A 21979-nucleotide genomic window follows, 5' to 3' on the forward strand; every position below is an offset into this window, starting at 1 on the left:
GGTGGTGGTGTGGTTTCAAACAAAAAAGTTCATAAGTTCATTCTTAACGTAAGAATAAAGAAGGGTCTCTTTATAGTGATATAAAAAAAGGAAAAAACAAAGCAATAACCTTTAATCTAAAAAAAAAACTGTTACCTAAATGTACAGATCAGACTTTTACTTGATTTAAAAACTCTTCATGAAGAAAATTTCAAACACATACTGAAGAAGAGAAAACGGTACAACGAACCCACCACCAGGCTTAACAGTTACCACTTCATAGTCAATCTTGTTTCATCTATACCTCACCCTGGCCCTCATTTCCATTCCCCTAGTCCAAAGTAGGGCTAGATTTTTAAATGATAAAAGACACGTAGTGAAGTCTGAAGTAGAACAAAATTAGAACTCTGTTTTGGTTATGAGATTAAAGGGATGTAATAAGATGTTTCAAGAGCTCTTTCTTCTGAGATCTGAATGACTAAGCAAAATACAAATATTAAAAAGAAAATTCCTAACACACAGTGCCTCTTAGCTCAGGGGCCTTGGGAAGCTCACCTCCTTGCCTCTGCCAAAATTTCTCTATTCCAATCTTGTTGCCTGATAGTGACATGCGTTTATTGTGGTTTCGCAAAGCACAGAATGAAAGACCAAATTGTTTCAAAACAGCGTAAGGGGCCAACGGTAACTTTTATACCAGCGAAAAACTTTTAATGGTCGAAAGTAGCTTTCTTTAAAATTCTAGGAGCCATGCCTTGAAAAATTTTCCCAGGAGCAAAGGGCAGAATGCCTCTGGTGCTCTAAAGCACCAAGATACATAGAATCTCGAGACAGAGTTTTCATCTAGTCCAATCCAAACAGGTGCAACAGAAGAGGGGGCACCATCTTCGGCTCAACCTTAAGTAGCCTCTCTTAGTAGCCCAGAAATCAGTACCCTGATTCTCACGCTAATACTTTGTGGTTTTATTACAATGGCCAATTATTTGCAGGTTCACACAGGGGGATTTTGAGACAAGAATGGGAGGTCCAGGGGTGCCTGGGTGGCTCAGTTGGTTAAGCAGCTGCCTTTGTCGGAGGTCATGATCCCGGGGTCCTGGAATTGAGCCCTGCATCGGGCTCTCTGCTCAGTGGGGAGCTTGCCTCTCCCTCTCCTTCCACCTGCCCCAACTCATGCCTTCTCTCTCAAATAAATAAATACACTCTTAAAAAAAAGAAAAAAAAGAATGGGAGGTCTGACCTTTGGTGACACATAGCAGTACACCTTCTTCGGTTTCTTCACCTTCTCAGGGGTCTGGCACTCAGAGGGTGAATCTTCATCTTCCTCCTCCAGAGCTGTGGAAGGCCGGCGCTGGGTGGAGCTCATGTGCATGGGTGGAAGGTGCCAGGGTGTGCTGGTACAGTTGGTAGCATTATAAAGATAAGCCTCAAAGTAAATGCTCACTCCTGAGGTGGACACATTGCGTTCAACAATGTTCTTCTCATTCTCTGAAGTATAACAAGGAATAAGGTTTTAAAGTAGGAGATGGGGGAGAAAAGAAATGACCTGTCACTAGACCTTTAGTCCATAGGACTCTAAGCCAAGTTTGGCTCAAATACCAAATGTGTGTGAGGCTGGGCAGAAGAATGCAGACACACAAAGAACACGTGGTCTGGGAACGGGACTAAATCACAGCTTTTCTTTCAACTCACCACTTAGGACAATAATGTCAAATTCACCATTATTGATTGGCTGATTTTGGTATGAAATGCAGGCATGGAAGCAGCCGCGAGAATGCAGGGTGAGTCGCAAGAACACCTGGCAGGTCTGCCTGTTGGATGTCACTGACTTCTCAAATGAGACACCAGTGCTCTCTTCTTCTTGAGGACCGAGCTATAGGAGGAAAACAGAGCATCACTGAACGCATAGAATTTTCCCTACTGCATGGCAATTTACTCTTTACAAAGAACTCTCCTATCTACAAGCTGATCTAAGTCTCCTAATTCCTCATAAGATAGGCACTGTCAGACGAAGGAAGGACAGCACAGAAGTCAGGGTGGAGACGAGAGGAAGTGAAGGAGAAAGGGTGAGAATGACAGAGAAGGAGCCCACAGAAGAGGAAGGGAAGCTGCTTACCTCATGAATGGACACACTGTAATTGTGCTCATCTCTCAAGGATGCGGAATTGTTGGTCGGATTGTCATACTCATCTCGGGGCACTATTTGAAGGGTGTGTGGCTGTCCACAGGTCAACACAAGAGTAGAAAAGTGGCACACTATTTTGGTCTTGGAAGGAACCACCATTCCTGGAACAGACAATGGAATCTAATCCTTACAGGAGGTCTTTTCAGAGCACAAAGATCTCTTCAATCAGTGAGCCCCAGAGAGCTGGGCCCCACCCAATTCCTAGGGATAAACACCACCATTAAGAGGATGAGAAAAAGAAAGAAAAAGAGATTCATTCAAATGAACTGGGGGACTCATTTTCATAAATTTCCAACCATTGCTGTGCTAAACAAAATAAGAAAAGGACCCAGGAAACAGAACTGAGAGTTCCATAGTGCCTACACAGCCCCACTGGGAACCTGCAAGTGAGGCAGGCCTCAGAAATAAGCTAAACAATTGCAAAACAAAGAAACAAAAAACCCCTGAAACACTTAGGAGCAAATCTAAGGACAAATGTACAAGGCTCCTATGCTGAAAACTACAAAATGCAAATGAAAGAAAGGAAAAGGTCTGTATAAAGTCAGAGGTTACCATGTTTATGAACTGGAAGATTCACCATAGTAAAGATGTCAATCTTCCCCAAGTAATATACAGATTTAACACCATTCTTATCAAAATCTCAGTGAGAGTGTTCGTAGATATAGAAAATATTGTTCTAAAATTTGTACGGAAAGACAAAAGGATCTAGAGTAGCAAAATACAATCCTGAAAAACAGTAAAGTAAGCAGAGTCAGTTTACCCAATTTCAGGATTTACTGTATAACCACAGTAATCCAGATTCTGTAGTAATGATGGAGGGACAGACCCAAATATCGATGGAACAGGACAGAGGACCCAGAAATATGTCTAACTGATCTTTAACAAAGGTACAAAAAAAGATCAACGTAACAGGAGAAAGATGGTCTTTTCAACAAATGGTACTGGAGCAACTAGACATCTATAAGCAAAAAAATAAAATAAAATAAAAAACCCAAAAACAACAACAACAAAAAACTTGACATAGTATACAAAAATTAACTAAAAATGGATCATAGCCTTAAATATAAAATGTAAAACTTTAAGGGAAAAAAACACAGGAGGAAATCTTCGGGATCTAGAACTTGTCAAAAAGTTCTCAGATAACTAAAGCATGATCCTTAAAAGAAAAAATTAATAAACTGAATTCATCAGAATTAAAAACTTTTGCTTTGTGAAAGACCGTGTTAAGGGGACAAAAAGAAAAGCTAAAGATTGATAGAACAGGTGTGCCTGGGTGGCTCAGTTGGCTAAGCATCTGCCTTCAGCTCAGGTCATGACCCTACAGTCCCCCCATGTCAGGCTCTGTGCTCAGTGGGGAGCCTGCTTCTTCCTCTCCCTTTGCCCCTCCCCACTCATGCTTTCTCTCTCTCACTCTCTCTCAAATAAATAAAATCTTAAAAAAAAAAAGATTGACAGAACATATTTGTAAACCACATATATAGCAGAGGACTAGTATGCAGAATATACAAAGAATTCTCAATAGTAAAAAACAAAAACATCCAATTAGAAAATAGGCAAAAGACATTTCACCAAAGAGGATACACAAATGGAAAACAAGCACATGAAAAGATGTACAGCATCATTAACCATTAGGGAAATGCAGATTAAAACTACCACACCCTTGGGGCACCTGGGTGGCTCAGTCAGTTAAGCATCTGCCTTTGGCTCAGGTCATGATCCCAGAGTCCTGGGACAGAGTCCCCCATCAGGCTCCTTGCTCAGCGGGGATCCTGCTTCTCCCTCTGCTTGCCGCTACCCCTGCTTGTGCTCTCTCTTTCTGACAAATAAATAAATAAAATCTTAAAAAACAAACAAACAAACAAAACCTATCACACCCTTAACAGAATGGCTAAAATAAAAAACAGTAACAATATCAAATATTGGCAAGGATGTGAAGAAGAAACTGGATCATTCATTCATACATTGCCAGTAGGAATGTAAAATGCTAAAGGCACTCTGGAAAAGAGTTTCGCAGTTTCTTAAAAATACTAAGTGTGGGGACGCCTGGGTGGCTCAATTGGTTAGGCATCTGCCTTCGGCTCAGGTCATGATCCCAGGGTCCTGGATAAAGTCCCCCAGCAGGCTCCTTGTTCAGTGGGGAGCCTGCTTCTCCCTCCACCTGACACTCCTCCTGCTTGTGCTCTCTCCCTGACAAATAAATAAATAAAATCCTTAAAAAAAATACTAAGTGTGTAACTACCATACGACCCAGAAATTATATTCCTGGGCATTTACACTAAAGAAATGGCAACGTATGTTCACATAAAAACCTGTGCATGAATTCTCATAGGCCAAACTGAAAACGACCCAGGTGTCCTTCAACTGGTAAATAGTTAAACTATGGTACATTCGCACTGTGGAATACTACTCAGAAATAAAAAGGAACCAACTACTGGTATACTCAACAACTTGGTTGAATCTTCAGGGAATCAGGCTGAGTGAAATATAATTTCATTTATTAAAGATTTTTTAAATTGTATTTATTTGAGAGAGAGAGAGCGCACACAAGTGGCGGGGAGGGGCAGAGGGAGAAGCAGACTCCCTGTGGAGCAGGGAGCCCACTGCAGGGCTCCATCCCTGAACCTTGGGATCACGACCTGAGCCAAAGGCAGATGCCTAACCAACTGAGCCACCCAGGCACCCAATATAATTCCATTTATATGACATTCTTGAAATGTCATTATAGAAAATAATAGAAATGGAGAAGAGATTAGTGGGCGGCCAGGGGTTAAGAAACAGGTGGGTGGGGAGGGAAAATGTGTGGCTATAAAAAGGCAACATAAGGATCCTCATTGTGATGGAAATGTTTTATACCCTGACTGTATCAATGTCAGTAACCTGGCAGTGATACTGTACTTTAGTTTTTTAAGATCTCACAACCCTTGGGGGAAACTGGGTCAAGGGTACACCAGATCCCTCTGTTATTATATTTTTAAACTGCTGGACATTCTACAATTATCTCAAAACGAAGAGTTTAATTTTAATTTAAAAATAAAAGACTGATACATATGGTAAGGCAAAACTGTTCACCACTGGTGGCAAGGAGGTGGGGTGATGATAATTCCCATGGAAAGGAGTCTGTGAGTGAGTCACTGAAGTAAAGGAGGAGATAGATGCGGAGCAACACGGCTGGGAGCCACCTTGTCCACAGCCTTCCACTATTATAAGAGAAAGAAAACTGAAGACCGGGCAGGCAAAGATGCACAAATCTTAAGGCTCCTCTTCTGATCGTTTGACTCCAAAACGTTCCCAAAATCCTCTCATTTCTGTGGATATCAACCTGCCCAGTACTTAATGACACCCTCCAAAGTAAGTCAAGGCAGGGCACACAGTGCAAACAGATCTTAACACACTAAACAGATTCGCTGCAGAATCAGAAGGCAGAGATTACACCTGTAGGCTTCAAAGACAGTGAGCATCTATTATCTGGCATAAAGGGTATGAGTGGGGTTAAAAAGTAAAGAGAGAGGCCTCAACTCTTAGATATTGGCAGCTGGGGCAGACATTCTGCCATAAGAAGGAAAACACATATGGGCAGTAAGGGTGGAATTAGGGCCAAGGGGCTTTTCCTTGAAAAGATTTAAAAAATCAGAAGAATGTATCTTTTGGCTATTCTGGCACCCTTACCCCTTAAGAACTTATTACGTTGATGACCAGCAATTCTATTCCTACAGAAATAAAACCATATGTCCACATAAGAACTTGGACACAAAGGCTCACAGCAGAATTATTCACAGCAGCCAAGGGTGAAAACAACCCAAATGTCCATCAGCTGACAAATGGGTAAATAAAAGGTGGTATAGCCATACAACAGAACGTCATTTAGAAATAAAAAGAAATGAAGTACTGATTCATGCTATAGCATGAATAAAACTTAAAAGCATTATGCTAAGTGAAAAAGGTCATATGTTTTATGACTACACTTACATAAAATGTCCGGAGTAGGCAAATCTACAGAGTAGATAAATGGTTACTTAGGGATAGGGAGGTTTGGGGGAAATGGAGAGTGACTGGTAACAGCTACTGGATTTCTTTCTGGGGTGATGAAAATGCTCTAAACTGACTGCAGTGCCAATTGCACAACTATGAATTTTTAAAACCATTTAACTGTATATTTTAACTGGATGGATGATGTGGCATGTGAATTAAATCTTAATAAAGGTGTATGTTTAAAAAGCAAGAAAGAAAAATACAGGAAGGAAGGGATGGAGAAAGGGAGGAAAAAAAGAAGAAAGAACATACCAGGCTGGAAAATCTTATAGTAGGGACTGTAGGCCACGTTTAATCCACCGAGCTTCACCGAGATCTCGTAACGCCCCGCCCTACGCACAGTGAAGGCCACCTTGACCACGTTGGAACTGGGTTCCTGGAGGACTTCCTGGGTCACTGGAATTTCCACTGCCAGCTCGACATGAGAGATGTGAACTCTCAGTCCCACAGGCCGATGTGCCGGGAAAGGCTGCCCGTTCTTGTAGAATAACTGTGGTGGGAGATGAGGGGTGCTCATTAGTAAGCAGAAGCAAAAACTGTTTCCCACCTAACTCGAGAGAGCTTGGGGAGGGAGGAGGGAGCTGGCAAATTCCAGTAACCATTGTCCCTACAGTCCTGCACGCAGAAACAGAGAGAAATACCACACCTCAGAGAAAACATTAAATCATGAACAAATTCTTAACTTGTTCAGAAGACAGGGATAAAATATACTGCTGAATCCATTTCAACTTGACATTTCTAAACTGCAAATGCTGTGCCCTCTGCATACCCGGCCCTTCTTATTATATTATTGCTGCTAACCCAAATGTGAAGGTAAGTCAGTGGGTACCACTGGCACTGAGTGAGCTAAGGCACCAGGGCTGGGGGAGGAGGGATGGGCAGGCAAACTTTTCTATAAAGGACCAGAGGATAGATATTTTGGCTTTGTGGGTCATATGCAGCTACTCGACTCAAGTGTGGTTAACTACTCAAGTGTAAAAGCAGCCACAGGCAACAGAGGAAGATGAATGGGTGTGGCTGTGTTCTAATAAAAGCTTATTTTACAGACACAAGAGGTGGGCCTGATTTGGCCCCTCAGGCCATAGTTTGCCAACCCCCAATCTATAACACCTATTCTTTCTGGTGATATTTTTCTTCTTTTGAAAAAGTAACATTAAGCTTTATCCATCTTCAAAGCTAAGCACCTACTAAACCAAAATGATAAGAGAAATTTGTGACCCTTCCAGATAGTAACAATTACTAAGTCCCTGGGAATGGCTGAAAAATAAGGAAACATGTTAACATTCCAGGCCAGCACTACCAACAGACTGAATGGGGCTCTGGAAACCAAGTGATTCAGAAAACCCAACGGGTATGGAGACAGAAACATTCCCTTACATGCACTCGGAAGGCCATGCTGTGGCCCACCTCATAGGGGTCCTTCCAATCCCAGGAGACTTTGCAAGACCGGGGATCCAGGTAATTTCCTCGCACGTAGTCATAAATAGTCCGGTCCCCTCTGCGCTCACGGTCCTCATTCTGGAGGAAGCTGACTACGCGTGCGGCAAGCTCAAAGAGGAACTTAATTGTGAAGAAGAATGCAACCACAGACACTGTGATTCCACCTATGTGAAAGAGAGAACACATATACCACCTGCCAGTTACACATTATAGCTTCTCATTGTGGAAAAGGCCAGTCATCTTTCAAAAATTAAAAGAAGTCAGGATGAGAGGCGCCTGGGTGACTTAGTCAGTTAAGCATCCACCTTCGGCTCAGGTCATGATCCCAGGGTCCTGGGATCGAGTCCCACATCAGGGAGAGGATGGAGCCTGCTTCTCCCTCTTCCTCTGCTTGTGCTTGCTTGCACGTGCACTCTCTCTCTCTCTCTCAAATAAATAAATAAAATCTTAAAATAAATAAATAAAGAAGTAAGGATGAGAGAACAAGACTTCCAAAGAAACACTGTATTGAGCCACTACGTTTGTGGGTGAAGAGAAGAACTTCTAAGATTTTATTTATTTATTTATTTAGAGAGCATACACAAGCAGCAGGAGGGGCAGGAGAGGGAGAGAGAATCTTAAGCAGACTCCGCACTGAGCACAGGGCCTGACACAGAGCTTGATCCCATGACCCTGAGATCATGACCTGAGCCGAAACCAGGTCGGATGCTTAACTGACTGAGCCACCCAGATGCCCCAAAGAGAGGAACTTCTATACCAGTGGTCGGAAACTACAGGCTAAATCCCATCCACTGACTATTTTTGTAAATCAAGTTCTATTAGAACACTGCCCCACCTATTCATTTACATATTGTCTAGGGCTGCTTTTGCCCTAAACCAGCAGAATTCAGTAGTTATGACACAGCCTGTATGGCCTGGGAAGCCGAAATATTTACTCTATGGACCTTTATGGAAAAAGTCCACCAACCCTGGTTCTATACTGCAGGCCACATAGAATGCCCACTCCCCAGCTCCCTGCATGTGCTAGGCCCTCACAAGAGTCCTAAAAAGAATGTGAATTCTATTCCCTCCATTTGAAAGTCTTCCCCTCTCTTGTCCACTTGGCAAAAGCCCTCCCCGATCCTCACCTGCATTAGGAGTTCCCTCTTCTGGGCTCCCTCAAACTTCTGCATATTCATCTATTATAGTCCTTCTCCCCCTTGACCATCTCCCCATTCATGTTATGAACTTCTTGAAGGCAGATTTTTGCCTTATTCGACTTTGACTCGGCAGGAAACAGTGTCTGGCACAGACCAGAATTACTCAATAAATACTTCCCAAATGAATGAATTCCACTGCCAACTCTGTGAAGGTACATTCTGGCACAAGTAGAAATATTTCTAAGTCTATTTTCAAGGGGAAAGGGATAGGCAGGGAGGCAAAAAGGATGTAGCAACCCTAACAAAAAGATAATAAAGAGTTCTTTCCATAACATACCAATAACGTAAAACATCAGGTCCCTTCAATGCCGACGGACAGCCGAGGATCACAGCTGCAGCTGCAAAAGAAAACCTATTTAGTTTTTTCTCCAACTCTTCCTTATAGCCATCTCAGGGAGAGACAAAGAACATATGGCTTGAGTTGACTGACTGGAGCCTTACTATCCCTGTCCTCTCTCTCCAGCCTGACAGGTGCCCTATGACAAATTTCAGCGAACAGTGACTGCATCACTCCTAAAGACTTCCAGTCTATGACCACCCTTGGAATACCACAAACAGCTACTTGCTTTAGTGCTAATTACAAAATGCAATAACATGGCTTTCATCTTCTTAGATCCAGGGCCGCAAGACAGTCTCCCTCCCCCCATGCAAAGTAGTGCTAATTAACATAAGCAAAGAGGATAATGGAATCACTTTCCCCTTCTATTTGCCTTCTGGAAGTAATTCATCTGAGTGGAAATAGTTGTATCAAATGTGGATTTTTTAAAAGCAAGTATTATTATCATCACGTTGGCATTATGTAATTAAAGTGAACCACGGGTCATCCCAATAATAAACAGTGGGCATGTAGGAGAGGTCATTTTTGCTGTTACCACTCAAGACAACAGGTCCTGTGGAAGAGGAGCTCAGCAGAAAGGCCAAGGACAGAAACAAAAGGAGGAAACTGTATTTCTCCTAAGTGATGCCTGTCAAGGTCAGAACAATTCAAACGGGCCAGAGTTTGAGGGGAAACTTCCACTGTTATTAACTTGCTTCCAGAATAAGACTTCAATCGTTGTTACTTGTTTGAACCACCCAAGGTATTACCAAGGAAAAATGCAATGTACATTGGCACTGGTATCTTATCACCGAGTTTTGACTTTAGTATAGGCTGTAAAAGCCCTCCATTCTACAGTGCAGTGAATTCATGCTTTTCAAGTCAATGCATATAAAGGTTATCAACATTAGCTCAAACCAGCAGCTTTTATCAGCACTAGAATATTACTTAGAGATAAGACAGCTGAAAATTTCTAGGTTCAAATGTGGGAGGGACCAAAACAAGTTTTGGGTTTTGTTTTGTTTTTTTAAATAGGATATGCTTTTATATCTAACTATACTGGAAAAATTTAAAAGGGAGACAGAAAATGGCCATTAGTTCCTCTGATAGCAACAATATACCCAATGGAATCCACAGACAGTAGGTAATTTGAGGAATGAGCATGTCACGTTTCACAGAAATCCCTATTTAGACTGGGGTCTAAGGTCCTACTAGAAAAGAAATCCACACAGGGAACATTAGCACAGTCAATAGCCATGGATTTGGCTCCTCCCAGTAGGGTCTATGATAAAGAGACAATATATAGACCCCAAATTTGGGATCACAATTACTGAGCCTCCTTCCCAAACAAGTATCTCATCTCCTGGGACCTTATGCTGAAAACTGCTTTCACCTCTCAAAAAAGCATCTGTCTGCACCTTACAGGATGCAGATGACTTCCCAGATGACTTGCTAGAACCCAGGCTGGCAGTTTAACTGTCTGAAGCACTCCCTCAGTTGGATTTCATCCAATCTGATCCTGGACATGAAAATCTGGTCTTTAGCAAAGTTCTAACACTCGGCAGAAAATAAAGTGTATATGGCTGACGTTACAGGACTTGTGGTCTCAAGTCTCTTACTCCTTGGAAGAACAAGAGCCATGCCTGATATGTGGCGCATATCATGAGGGCCGGGAAAAGTCCCATGCGCTCTCTCTGACAACTACAACCTTTTCTGGGAGAGGCAGTGGACAAGCAGTAAGTCGGAGGCCTGCAGACCAGTTCCAAGGCTGCAAGTGTGTGACCTATCCAGGCTTCAGAATTCTCCTTGCTATAAAAAGAGTTGGGGTTTAGTCATTTCTATGGTGCCGTCTCCTTTAGTGTGGTAGGACTTCAATCCAACTCCCCACAGCCATCAGGACTCGCAAATCAAATAGTATAGCAAAGAGGACTATACAGAGGATGAGGGCATGGACTCTCTGGGTTCAAACCCACTCTCTGCCACTCACAGTGTGACCATGGACAACTTATTTCATCTCTCTGGAGACAGCCGGTTTCCTTATCTGTCAAATGGGGTATATCTGCCTGTACCTCGGAGGGGTGTCTGTAAGGATGAAATGAGTTAACACATGTGAACAGCCTAGAATAGTGTCTGGCACACAGTGAATTGTCAGTCTGAATTATTATTACACTTATTACCAGTCGTGGTAGCAGTATCACTACCCCTTTGCGTCAGAGCCAGTAGGAAACTCTGGGAACCTCTCGACTGGCCCACACCTTCTTCAATGGGAAATGCATCAGAGTTACAAAGCACATGGCTTCTCTACTCTACTTCAGATCTCTGCCTACATGGGAGTTCTTCATACGATTCTAATTTTAAGACCACAGATTTTTATGAAGAAGAGTTCAAATTCATCCTAAAATAATTCATCCAACAAATAACTGGGTACCTACTTAATGTGCCAGGTGCTGGGGGAACCGTGGTGAACAGCCACAGTCTCGGTCCACACGAAGGGCCGTAACGAGCTCGACCCTGCTGAGTCCTTATCCATTTTTCCCCATTCACTTATTTCTCAAATTGTCACCACTGATCTAGAACACCCAGACTTTTTCCAGTAGGTCAAGTCTACATTTCTACCCCAATTCCCTTTATTATTTAAAACTCAGCATACCTACTACTACTTTTTTTTCCAAATGACTCTCCTCTCTTCTGGAGACCTCCTTGTGGCCAGGGAATGAGCTCTGTCAATTCACTACCCCTTGATCGGACCTTTACGAAGTATCCCACTTCTCTACAATGGCTCTCAAAAACCTCCCCAACAGTATCTACTCATCTCTCAACTGGTCACATTTTGAACTTGCCTTCCTTCTACATTTTCCGCCCATCTAGTTCCTCTTAAACGCTGTCACAAATCTTCCTATCTTTGTCACTCAGACCACTTTTATTCCAGATTTCACTTCCATTCTGTTAGCATTTTCTGTTCTCCTCCTGACCCCGGCAAGGCTCTCTCTGCTCTGTCTCCACTCCCATCCCCAGCCACAGTGTTCCCCTTGGCCCCATCTCCCACAGTACCTTGTTTTCATCCACTTGAGTCCTTTCCACCTTTAGATCTAAGCCCTGAAACGTCCCATCTCCATGCTTTGCAAAAGTCACTTCCTCTGCCTACACTACCCACTCCCCTCTCATGCCTCCATCCATGGGAAATCTCCTAACCCGAAGTCTAGGGAAAATCCTGTCTCCCCTCCCTGAAATCTTCCCTGAGCCTCAATTTAAAATTCCGTCCCTCCTCTGAATTCTCATATAACTTTATTATTTGTCTTACAGAAGTTATATTCTCTTTCATTTTAGTCCCATGTTTATTTTCCATTTCAGAGTAGTAAATAACATGAGGCAAAGACTAATCTTCAAAATTCTCCATGGCATCCAACATAACTGCATATAGTAAATGCAATAAATATGAATGAAATACCTGAACAGACAGGGTCCAGTGTCTGTTCTTTCCTTTGTCCAGAATGCCTAAGGATCAGGAATTTTCTAGATGGGACCTCCTTTCCGATAGTTTTTAAAGACTTCTCTAAGTGGCAGTATCTTCACGTGGGCCAGGGGTTATAAACTCTTCAGACCACAAGTTTACCAGTTTATTGCAGTTCTGCAAGTCTGTACCAAATACCCACAACCACAGTCATAGGTTCTCATGCCTGGCATGGTATCTGGTTTTATGGTTCTATCTTCCTTATCTTGAGCTTTTATTTTGCTATAATGGTTTCTATAGCACCCTCCACTTTCTGATGCTCATGCTTCTTCTTCATAAAATTATTTTGGAACTCTTCCCCAGTCTCCTTCAAGCACAAAGAAGCAGTACGTTAAGCCTCTGCCATACTAATCCATGCCATTCAGCTACACGAGTATTTTGTTTTCAAGTTCATCTCTTTAGTGTCTTGCTCTTACACAATTCAGCAAACTGTGATACTCTAAGCTAGCAGAATAACAGTAGTAGCAGCAAAGTAATATTCACTCCCTATCCTTATTGAGCCACTTATGATAGGTGAAGCACTAAGTGCTTATGTGTGTTAGCCTAAGTAATTGTCTCCCTAACAACTTGGTAAAATAAACACTATTATTCTCATTTTACAGATTAAAACACACACACACACACACACACACAAGCTGCGCTTGGAAAGTTAACTTGCTGAATACCTCCCAGCTGGTTAAGTGACAGAGCTGAGACTCCAGCCTATGCCTAACTCTGAAACCCAATGTTCTAAGCCTCATACAACACTAAATCATGACAAAGAATGGAGTCATAGTGATAGTGAGGTATTTGGGAACAGGAAAGATGAAAAAAAATAGGTAGAAGAAAGAATGAAAAACATTACTTAATCTTACTGTGAGGAGTCCCACCATGAGGTTAAAATTAGCAATATAAATGCTTATGGCCCTTTTTAAAATCTTTTGAAATAAAAATAAAGCATGACAAAGGAAAATGGAATGCAGTACCAATTATCTAATGCAGAAATATCACTTGCTTACTAAAAGATCCCGGGCAAGTTGCTTAATACTACAGCACTTTGGCTCACATTACCTACAAAAGGCGGGGGAGGGGGAATACTTGAAAGTGCCTGCCTCAAGGGAATGTTAGTTGACTAACATAACATAGTCTCAAACTCTGCTTTTTCAGGAGTCTAAAGATTCGTAATTACAATATTAAATAAATTTCCGCACTTACATTAAAGATTAGTCGTGAAAAAGTCATTTCCCAGAAACAGAGAATTGATTTCTTCATCCTCAGAGGTGTTCCAGGGGTGGGAAGGAGGAGGGGGGATCCATTCTAATCGCAACTGTGCACTTCAACAGCTATCCCTTGCTGAAAAGGCTTAGGAACTGGTCCCTGAGTCCATGTTCTGTATTCCAATAACAAGTGGTCTTACCTTTAAACGAGGGCCCATGTTCTGAGAACCAAGTGGAGCACTCCTATTCACCGAAGCAGGCGACTTTTGGCACCATTCACCTTGTCCTCCAACGTCCACAGGAAAGAAAACTGCTGCAAGGTCAACGGAAAGTGTCTGTCCATCAGACATTCATTGAGGATGTGTCACAGAGGCAGAGGGTCAATATTTCTGGAACGAACTGGAGGAATTCCAGGGTGGAGAAATAGAGCCCAAAAAGCTATTATCCTGGACTTCTCTCTAGTGCAGGGTGCAACTGATTGCCAAAGGGTGCGTGTATTCGCTTGTCCCGGGATCCTACCCAACAGAGAAAAAAAGGGTCATGGAAGAGGTTTTTATTTTCTCAAAGAGAATGCCCAGAGAACAACAAAGAGGAGAGAGATGGGATGGGCAGAGGAAACTCTGGGGCCCTAAAAATGAGCAAGGCCTGAGAAACCTGGGCCAAGCTTTCCCAATTAAAACTCCACAAAAAAAGGCAAGTGGCAATCACACTGCCTGAACTGTGTCACTCCCCAAAAGGAAGCTCCAGCACTTCAGTCGATTCTAATCCTTCAAGGGAAGCAACTAGGGCACAGATTTAAAGAGTGAGCCTTGGGGCGCCTGGGTGGCTCAGTTGGTTAAGCGTCTGCCTTGGGCTCAGGTCATGTTCCCAGGGTCCTGGCGTTGAGCCCTCCATTGGGCTCCCTGCTCACTGGGGCGTCTGCTTCTCCCTCTGCCTCTGCCCCTCCCCGTGCTTGTGCACGCTCTCTCTCCCTCTGTCTCTCTCAAATAAATAAATAAAATCTTTAAAAAAGAAAAAAATAAAGAGTGAGCCTCCTCACTACCACATGTCCAGTTCCAGTTTAATGGGGCTGGAGCACAGGGTCTGGAAATAGGGTGAAGAAAAATGAGACCACAGGATAGGCAGGGCCACATTACAGAGGGCCTTATTATGCCATAGAAGCAATCAAGGTAATACTCCATTGGAAAGGGAAAACCACCAAAAAGCTTTGAAACCTAACCTATCTTCCTAGGCAGTCTGCTCCCTTTGCACCCATGTCTGCATTTCCAAGACACAGTGAAACAACACTGATTTTATTTTTTTAAATAGCAAAATTTTCTTTTCTGAGTGGGGGAAAAAAGTCTGTGAACTTTCAAGATAAAGTCACTAAGTAAAGTCTAGTAAAGTCAGTGTGTAACTGAAAGACATTCATAAACTAAACATAGCAGAAAGGGGGGTTACGACAAAGGATACACGAACAGCCCCCATAAAACAAATGAGAAGAGACTACCCATCACTGAACAAAAAGAGATGCTCTTTCCACATGGTGAGAACTGTGCTCAGTGCTTCATATATGTTAACTCACAACTCCAGGACACAAGTAAAAGTATCCCTATTTTAAAACAGATGAGGAAATCGAGGTACTTTCTCAAGATCATGCCCCATAAGTAGTAGAGGTGAGTCAAACCCAGGCAACCGGAACCCAGAATCCATGCTTTTTAATGACTGCCCGACTGCCTCCCTACCCTGGGAAACGAAGAAAGAAAACCCACAATGCTAGTAAGAACAGCAGAATGGAAGGGGTGAAGGCCAGCAGATCAAACAAGTTGGCAAACTTTTATAATTAAAAATAACCAAGTATATGTATGTATTTTAAAATATGGTGATAGAATTGCCAAGCACATGAGCCAAAAGCTGGATCAACCAGCAACTGGAACCAGCTTCAAGGATCCACAAACAAGATAAGAGTTATATAAACTATAGGAGCTCCATTAGAATGCTATCTAAGTATTAAAAAATGACACCTTTTAAGGAATAACGAAAGAAATTTCTCACAAATAAAATGCTAAATAAAAGACAAGTACAAAATTATTTACATAGCATGCACCCAATTTTTAAAACATTAAATTACATAAACAAGGCTAGATGGAACAACATAAAAATATCAATAGTCGTCATCTCTTGGTGTTTGGAATTATAAATAATTTTTATTTTCTATCCGTAGCTGTCAGTGTTTTCTAACTTTTTAAAAAAAATTTTTATTATGTTATGTTAGTCACCATACAGTACATCATTAGTTTTTGATAGTGTTCCGTGATTCATTGTTTGCCTGTAACACCCAGTGCTCCATGCAATACAGGCCCTCCTTAATACCCATCACTGACCTAGCCCATCCCCCCACCCCCTCCCCTCTGAAACCCTCAGTTTGTTTCCCAGATTCTTACTGATGTAAGAACATACTAAAAGTTTCTATTTCTGGAGAACAAATAACTTTTGGGGAGAAAACAGGCAAGTTATCCTTTTTTCAAATAAGGAAAGAGTATAAAAAATTAGCTAAAAATAATAGAATGTACTGAAATTTTACTTCTATTCATTATGATCTTAGTGAGTCTCCAGTCCTGTAATCAGTTATTTGGTTATTAAATTAAATAACTCCTAGTTCTTTTTTTAAATAATGGTTTTTAAAGAAGGTTTATTTATTAGAGAGAGAGAGAGCAGGGGCAGAGGGAGAGGGAGAAGCAGACTCCCTGCTGAGCAGAGAGCCAATGCAGGGCTCAATCCCAGGATGCTGGGATCATGACCTGAACCAAAGGCAGATGCTTAACTGACCAGGAGCCCAAATGCTTAACTGACCAGGAGCCCAAATAACTCCAAGTTCTAACATCATTTTTACCGCACCCCACCGTGAACAACCATGCCTAGCCCTGGCTATGCTTTATTCAGTGTCTCTAGCAAGCCTGAAAATTCAACTCAAGCACCAACCCTCTTCCTGGTCCACTTCTCAGACCCCTCTGAGGATTGCCTCCATGCCACGCAGAACCAATCACTTGCTCCTATGTGATACTCCTGTGCTGAAAATACCTCTATTATAGCATTTATTAGTCCTTATCGTACTTATTTGTTTATACAGTAGTCTCTTCTAATGAATTCTGGCATCTCTGAGGACACTGACTGGGTCTTACTCATCTTTGTCTCCCAGTAGCTAGTATGTTGTTCAGTTTATCTCAGTCTGTACTTGGTAAGTGCCCCCAAGAGATTCCTACACACATTAAAATCTGAGAAGCTTGGTCTAGGCTCTAAGGCAGCCCCTTGAGAACTGCCCTGATAGTCTGTATTTCTAACAGGCTCACAGGGAGCGTTGATGCTGCTGGTCTGCAGATCATGCTTTCAGGAGCAAAGGTCTAGAGCAGGAGCTGGCAAACTACAGCCTGTAGGCCCAATCCAGACAGTCAGCTGCTTTTTTTAAAAAAAAGGATGAACACAGCCAAGTGCATTCGTTTACATATGGTCTGTGACTGCTTTTGCGCTACAAGAGCAAAGCCAAGTAGCTGCAGAGACTTAGGTCTACAAAGCTTTCCTATCTGACCCTTTACAAAAAAAGGTTTACCACTCTCTCGCATAGAGGTCTCAGTCTTAAAGCGATATAACTGCTTTGTATAAATGAACTCATTTTTATAAATGAAAAAAAAAAAGCATAAAATCGTTTTCTTCCAGTTCTCCTGTCCCCTCTTAGGAAAAGAGCTATAAAACTGGCAACATTATGCAAATATTTCTCCTGGCTAATTTCAACTGTTATTTAAAAGTTTTATGCCTCCCATACCCCAAAGTAGGAATTTTATACAGTCATTTCCCAAAGTACATGTTTCCTACAATTATGCTTGCATTTCATCAAGGCTATAATTTCCTAAAACCAGTACCTCAGGGACCAATCCCAGGTTTCTAAAATTATTACAATACATATTACTGACTCAGCGTCTCCTTTTAAAATGCTATTATAAAAAGCCGTGAAAAAAAGGATGTGAAAGTCCACTTCGGAATTCTGGTGAAAGAAAAGGAGCAGTGGCAGCGCACAGTCACCCAACCATCGCCCACGGAGTCCCATAAAGAAAGACAAGACAGAAGAAAGATGTTGGTTTTCAAAGATGGAGTCTTCGGGATTCTCTATACAGAAGCACGAGCCACAAGCCCAGGAAAATCAAATTTAAAAAACCAAATCATTCAATTAACAAAAGGTCCACAGTTTAGAGTGATCTAAGGAGGTTCCAAGAAATAAAGTGCACCATCAGATACTTCAGATTATTAGTTTACGTTTTCCTTTGCTAATTTCAGCCTTGGTTTTTTCTCCCCCAAATCCCACCATAAGAGACTGCCCTCCCCCCTCAAGTTTATTCTCTTGAGATATTTATACAATTGTGTATTCCTGCTATCTCGGTTCAGCCAAGTTATACGGTTTTCATTTATATTCTTTCCTCATCAGTCAGCCCCTCCAGTCTCTTAATCATTCCTGTGGGTCTTCTGTGAACTCTCTCCAGCTGGTCCCCGGCGATCTGGTAATGAGGTGCCTCCAAATGACTGCAGCCTTCCAGGAATAGCCTCGTTAGAACAAAGATGAGCTCACCCTCCTCGGTTCCATGACATAATACTCCTGCGTAGACAATCCCCCACATCACAGCAAGCTAGCATACTGCCATATTAGACTGCAACCCTGTTCCGTGCCTCCCGGATTTGGGCATTAGGGCAGGCCGATGTGCTGGAAGCCTGAGGATAAACGGCACAAGTTCCCGCAGCAACTATTCACTAGAGGATGAGGTGAGTGCGGAGAAGAAGGTATTTTTACCTTGAAACACTCATAGGTAATAAAACAGAATCCAAAATTGGCATGAATTTCTAAAGGTAAAATATGCGCATATTCAAAATATGCAGATACTTGATACCTGAGGCAGAGAGGGTGCTTGGGGCTCTGCTCCCAGGCCCCAAGGGGTTACATGCCCAGGATCCTCTACCTTGAGAGGTATTTGAACTGAAGTCTGAAAGGCACTACAATCCCCACTCAACATTCGGTTTATTACCCCACTACCACCCATCCCATATACTCACATTTCAAATAAAATTATTTTTTCTGCTATGTCCCCCCATCCCTGGATATCTGTATTTTCTCCTGGCCTAACATAATTTGTTAAAACACTGTGTTTTAGCAAATTCACTGTATTTCATCGGCTGTAATCCACCAACATCTTCAGGTTCTTCTGTAAGGTTCATTCATTCATCTCATATTTCTTGAGCATTTGCTGTCTGCCAGACTGTGTGCTAAAAGTTAAGGTAACAAGGATAAATGAGACCGGGTCTTTTCTTAACTTTGATGAACTCAGTCCGAAGTGGGAGATGGGCAAGACAACGTGGCAAGTACCACAAAAAAAGGGAATACACGATGTGTGGAGGGCAAAGGAAGGAGAAAGGTTAACTTTGCCTGAGAGTGGAGAAGTACTGACAGGAGAGACAACAGAGCTATTAACTTAAGACTGAGCAAGCATTCGCAAGGCAGAAATAAAAGGGCTAGGAACCTACGCAGGAAAAAAATAGCATCAGCCAAAGTTGAGTCAAGAATGGGAGCGATGAAAAAGGTCAGCATTATGAAAGCCAAGTGTTTAGAAAGACCACCTGGGGCCAAACTAGGGTGACTGATTCTCAGCACGGTATGGTGTAGTACCCAGGAGTATGAATCTTACTACTGAGAGATTTGGGACAAGCTACTTCTCTTCGATTGCCTCCGATATAAAAATGGAGGTGTACTCAGAAAAGGAAGGAACGCAGCTGCTCTTGAGAGCAAGATGTGGAGTGTCAAGAAATGACTGGGTGAGGCTGGAAACTGGCCCCAGATGACCTGGCAGGAGTGTCTCAGCAGATATGGCTTTATGTGCAAACCAGGCTGCTGGTTGCCGGCTTACGATGGTGGTTTGTGTCTAGGCCACGATGGCAGCCCAACCTGCAGGAAATTAGGAAGAGGGCACTGAGTGTACTTGAGGGACTAACGGGTTTTCCAGAGAAATCCTATTTGGAAACAACCACAGCAACAATCCAAAATACCAAGCCTTCTGGTTTTTTCTCAAGAACGATGACAACGCAAATTTACCTTTACTGAGAACTCACTATGTGCCCACACCATTTGAAGTGCTTCCCGTATTATCTCACTTAACTCGCAGCAACCACCTAAGTACCTATACTGTTATCCATGCTTTATGGATTAGGACACATGAAGCACAGAGGGCTAAAATAACTTGCCCATTGTCACCCAGCTGACAAATGAAGGAGCCAGGCAATGTGATTCCAGAGCCTACACTCTTAACCAGGAATACTAACGTGTCAAAAACCCAAGAAAGGAAAAAAAAGATTCTTGGAATAGGAAGAATGAGAGCTCAACAAATACTTAACCTGGAAATTTAAAAGGAATATGACTCCATTTTAGACTTTAAGCAACCACAACCAAAAAAACTCGAGATGTTTTTTAACTAAGGGAGAAAGAGATCACACATTTTAAAAGGAGAAAGACATCACAAATTTTAAAAGAGACTCTGAAGAGGATAACAGATCAATCAATGGCTGAGAGTCAAGATAAGAGGATGCTGGTGCAAGGGAGCAGAAAGGCAGTGGCCGCAATGTGGGGGGTGAGGGGCGGGGTAGGCTAGAGTATGCATCGTTTCCCAGTTAGAAGCAACAGGATTAGTGACCTGTGAGGTCAAAAAGATAAAAGAGACCAAGAAGCCAAGGACAAATGGGGATTTTCTACGCTTGGGAGCCTGGATGAATGGTGGTGGTGAATTCAAGAGGCAGAGCCAATGCGTAGGGAAAGATACAAGTACAGAACTAAGGTTGAAGTGTCTATGAGATATCCAGGTAAATATATTCACAGGGCAAATGGAAATAAACATCTGAAGCTATGGAGATACCACTATCCTGCAGGCAGTTAAAAGACAGGAAATGAAAAAGGACTGCCATGCAAAACAAGCAAATCAAGAAAATGACCAATTATAGAACCGTGAGGGGATCAACCTTAAATGTACCCCCACCCCCAAAAGGAGCTAGCAAAGAGTGAAAAGGAACAATCAGAGAAGAGGAAAAAACTGTATAAGTGGTTTACTGCAGGCAAAAGGAAGTGAGTATTTCTAGAAACTGTGAGTGGTCACAGTATTAGAATCAGTAAAGACTTAGGCCAGAGTGGGGAATTCAAAATCAGCCCCCAGAGTTTTTTCCTTGATTATTTGGAACTCTGATTCTCTGATCAAGTACCTTCAAATAAAATGTGTATCTTATTTCTACCTGTTCTCATTAATAATAAAAGTCTTAGCCTAAACTTGACCCAACTTGATAACTAGTAAGCTCTTTGCAACTCAGTTCAGGGATACTGATTATTTCACAATTATTTTAGTGCCTATAACAAATTTAGATCTGAATTAATCTGAATCTAGTCTCTAATCCTGCATAAATCACTAGCAAAAGAAAAAAAAAATCTTCCCCAAATCAGCTTTATTGAGGTATAGCTTATATACAGTAAAAGTCACCAATTTAAAATAAACAATTACAGCTTTGACAGTTGTATATGGCTATGATATAAAACACAATCAATACAGAACTTTCGTCACCCCAAAGTTTCCTCATGATCCCCTTGTGCGACCACTGATATACTTCCTATCACTACAGTTTTGCCTTTTACAGATGCCAAACAGCATCATATACAAAATGTAGTCTTTTGTGTGTAGCATTTCTTCCACTTAACATTTTAGATCCATACATGTCATTACATGTAGCAGTACTTCATTCTTCTTTACTGTTGTGTAGTAGTCCATTATCTTACAATTTCTTTACCCATTCACCAGTTGAAGGACATTTGGTTCTATCCAGTTTGGGGCTATTATGATAAAGTTGCTATAAACATTCAAGTGTAAGTCTTGTGTGGACACATGCTTTTATTTCTCTCGAGTAAAAAGCTAAGAGTGAGATTGCTGGGTCATATTATAAGTATATATTCAACTTATAAGAAACTGCTACACTGTTTTCCAGAGCACCTGTATCATCTTCCATTTTCACCAGCAATGTATGGGAGCTCCAGTTGTTCACACCTGCCAACACTAGGTATTGCTGATCTTTTAAATGTTA

The 21979-nt window shown here is 42.0% G+C and overlaps 1 protein-coding gene across 5 annotated transcripts in view; it reads right to left on the reverse strand.

Annotated features, from left to right (window-relative positions):
- Positions 1-21979, reverse strand: part of AREL1 (apoptosis resistant E3 ubiquitin protein ligase 1) — a 43959-nt gene that overhangs the window by 13224 nt on the left and 8756 nt on the right. The window contains exons 2-8 of one of the 5 annotated variants that reach the window (XM_011219051.3): positions 14050-14364; positions 9104-9164; positions 7595-7791; positions 6440-6677; positions 2090-2259; positions 1666-1846; positions 1214-1461 (exon numbers count right to left, since the gene is read on the reverse strand). In XM_011219051.3, coding sequence (XP_011217353.2) covers positions 1214-1461; positions 1666-1846; positions 2090-2259; positions 6440-6677; positions 7595-7791; positions 9104-9119 — 1050 coding nt within the window. In that variant the 5' untranslated portion in view covers positions 9120-9164; positions 14050-14364. Of the gene's footprint in view, positions 1-1213; positions 1462-1665; positions 1847-2089; positions 2260-6439; positions 6678-7564; positions 7792-9103; positions 9165-14049; positions 14365-21979 lie in introns of all 5 variants that reach the window. The other 4 variants (XM_011219050.3, XM_002914697.4, XM_011219049.3 and 1 more) reach the window with 4 other exon arrangements.

Source organism: Ailuropoda melanoleuca, chromosome 14 (assembly GCF_002007445.2).
Source record: "Ailuropoda melanoleuca isolate Jingjing chromosome 14, ASM200744v2, whole genome shotgun sequence".
Lineage (NCBI taxonomy): Eukaryota > Metazoa > Chordata > Mammalia > Carnivora > Ursidae > Ailuropoda > Ailuropoda melanoleuca.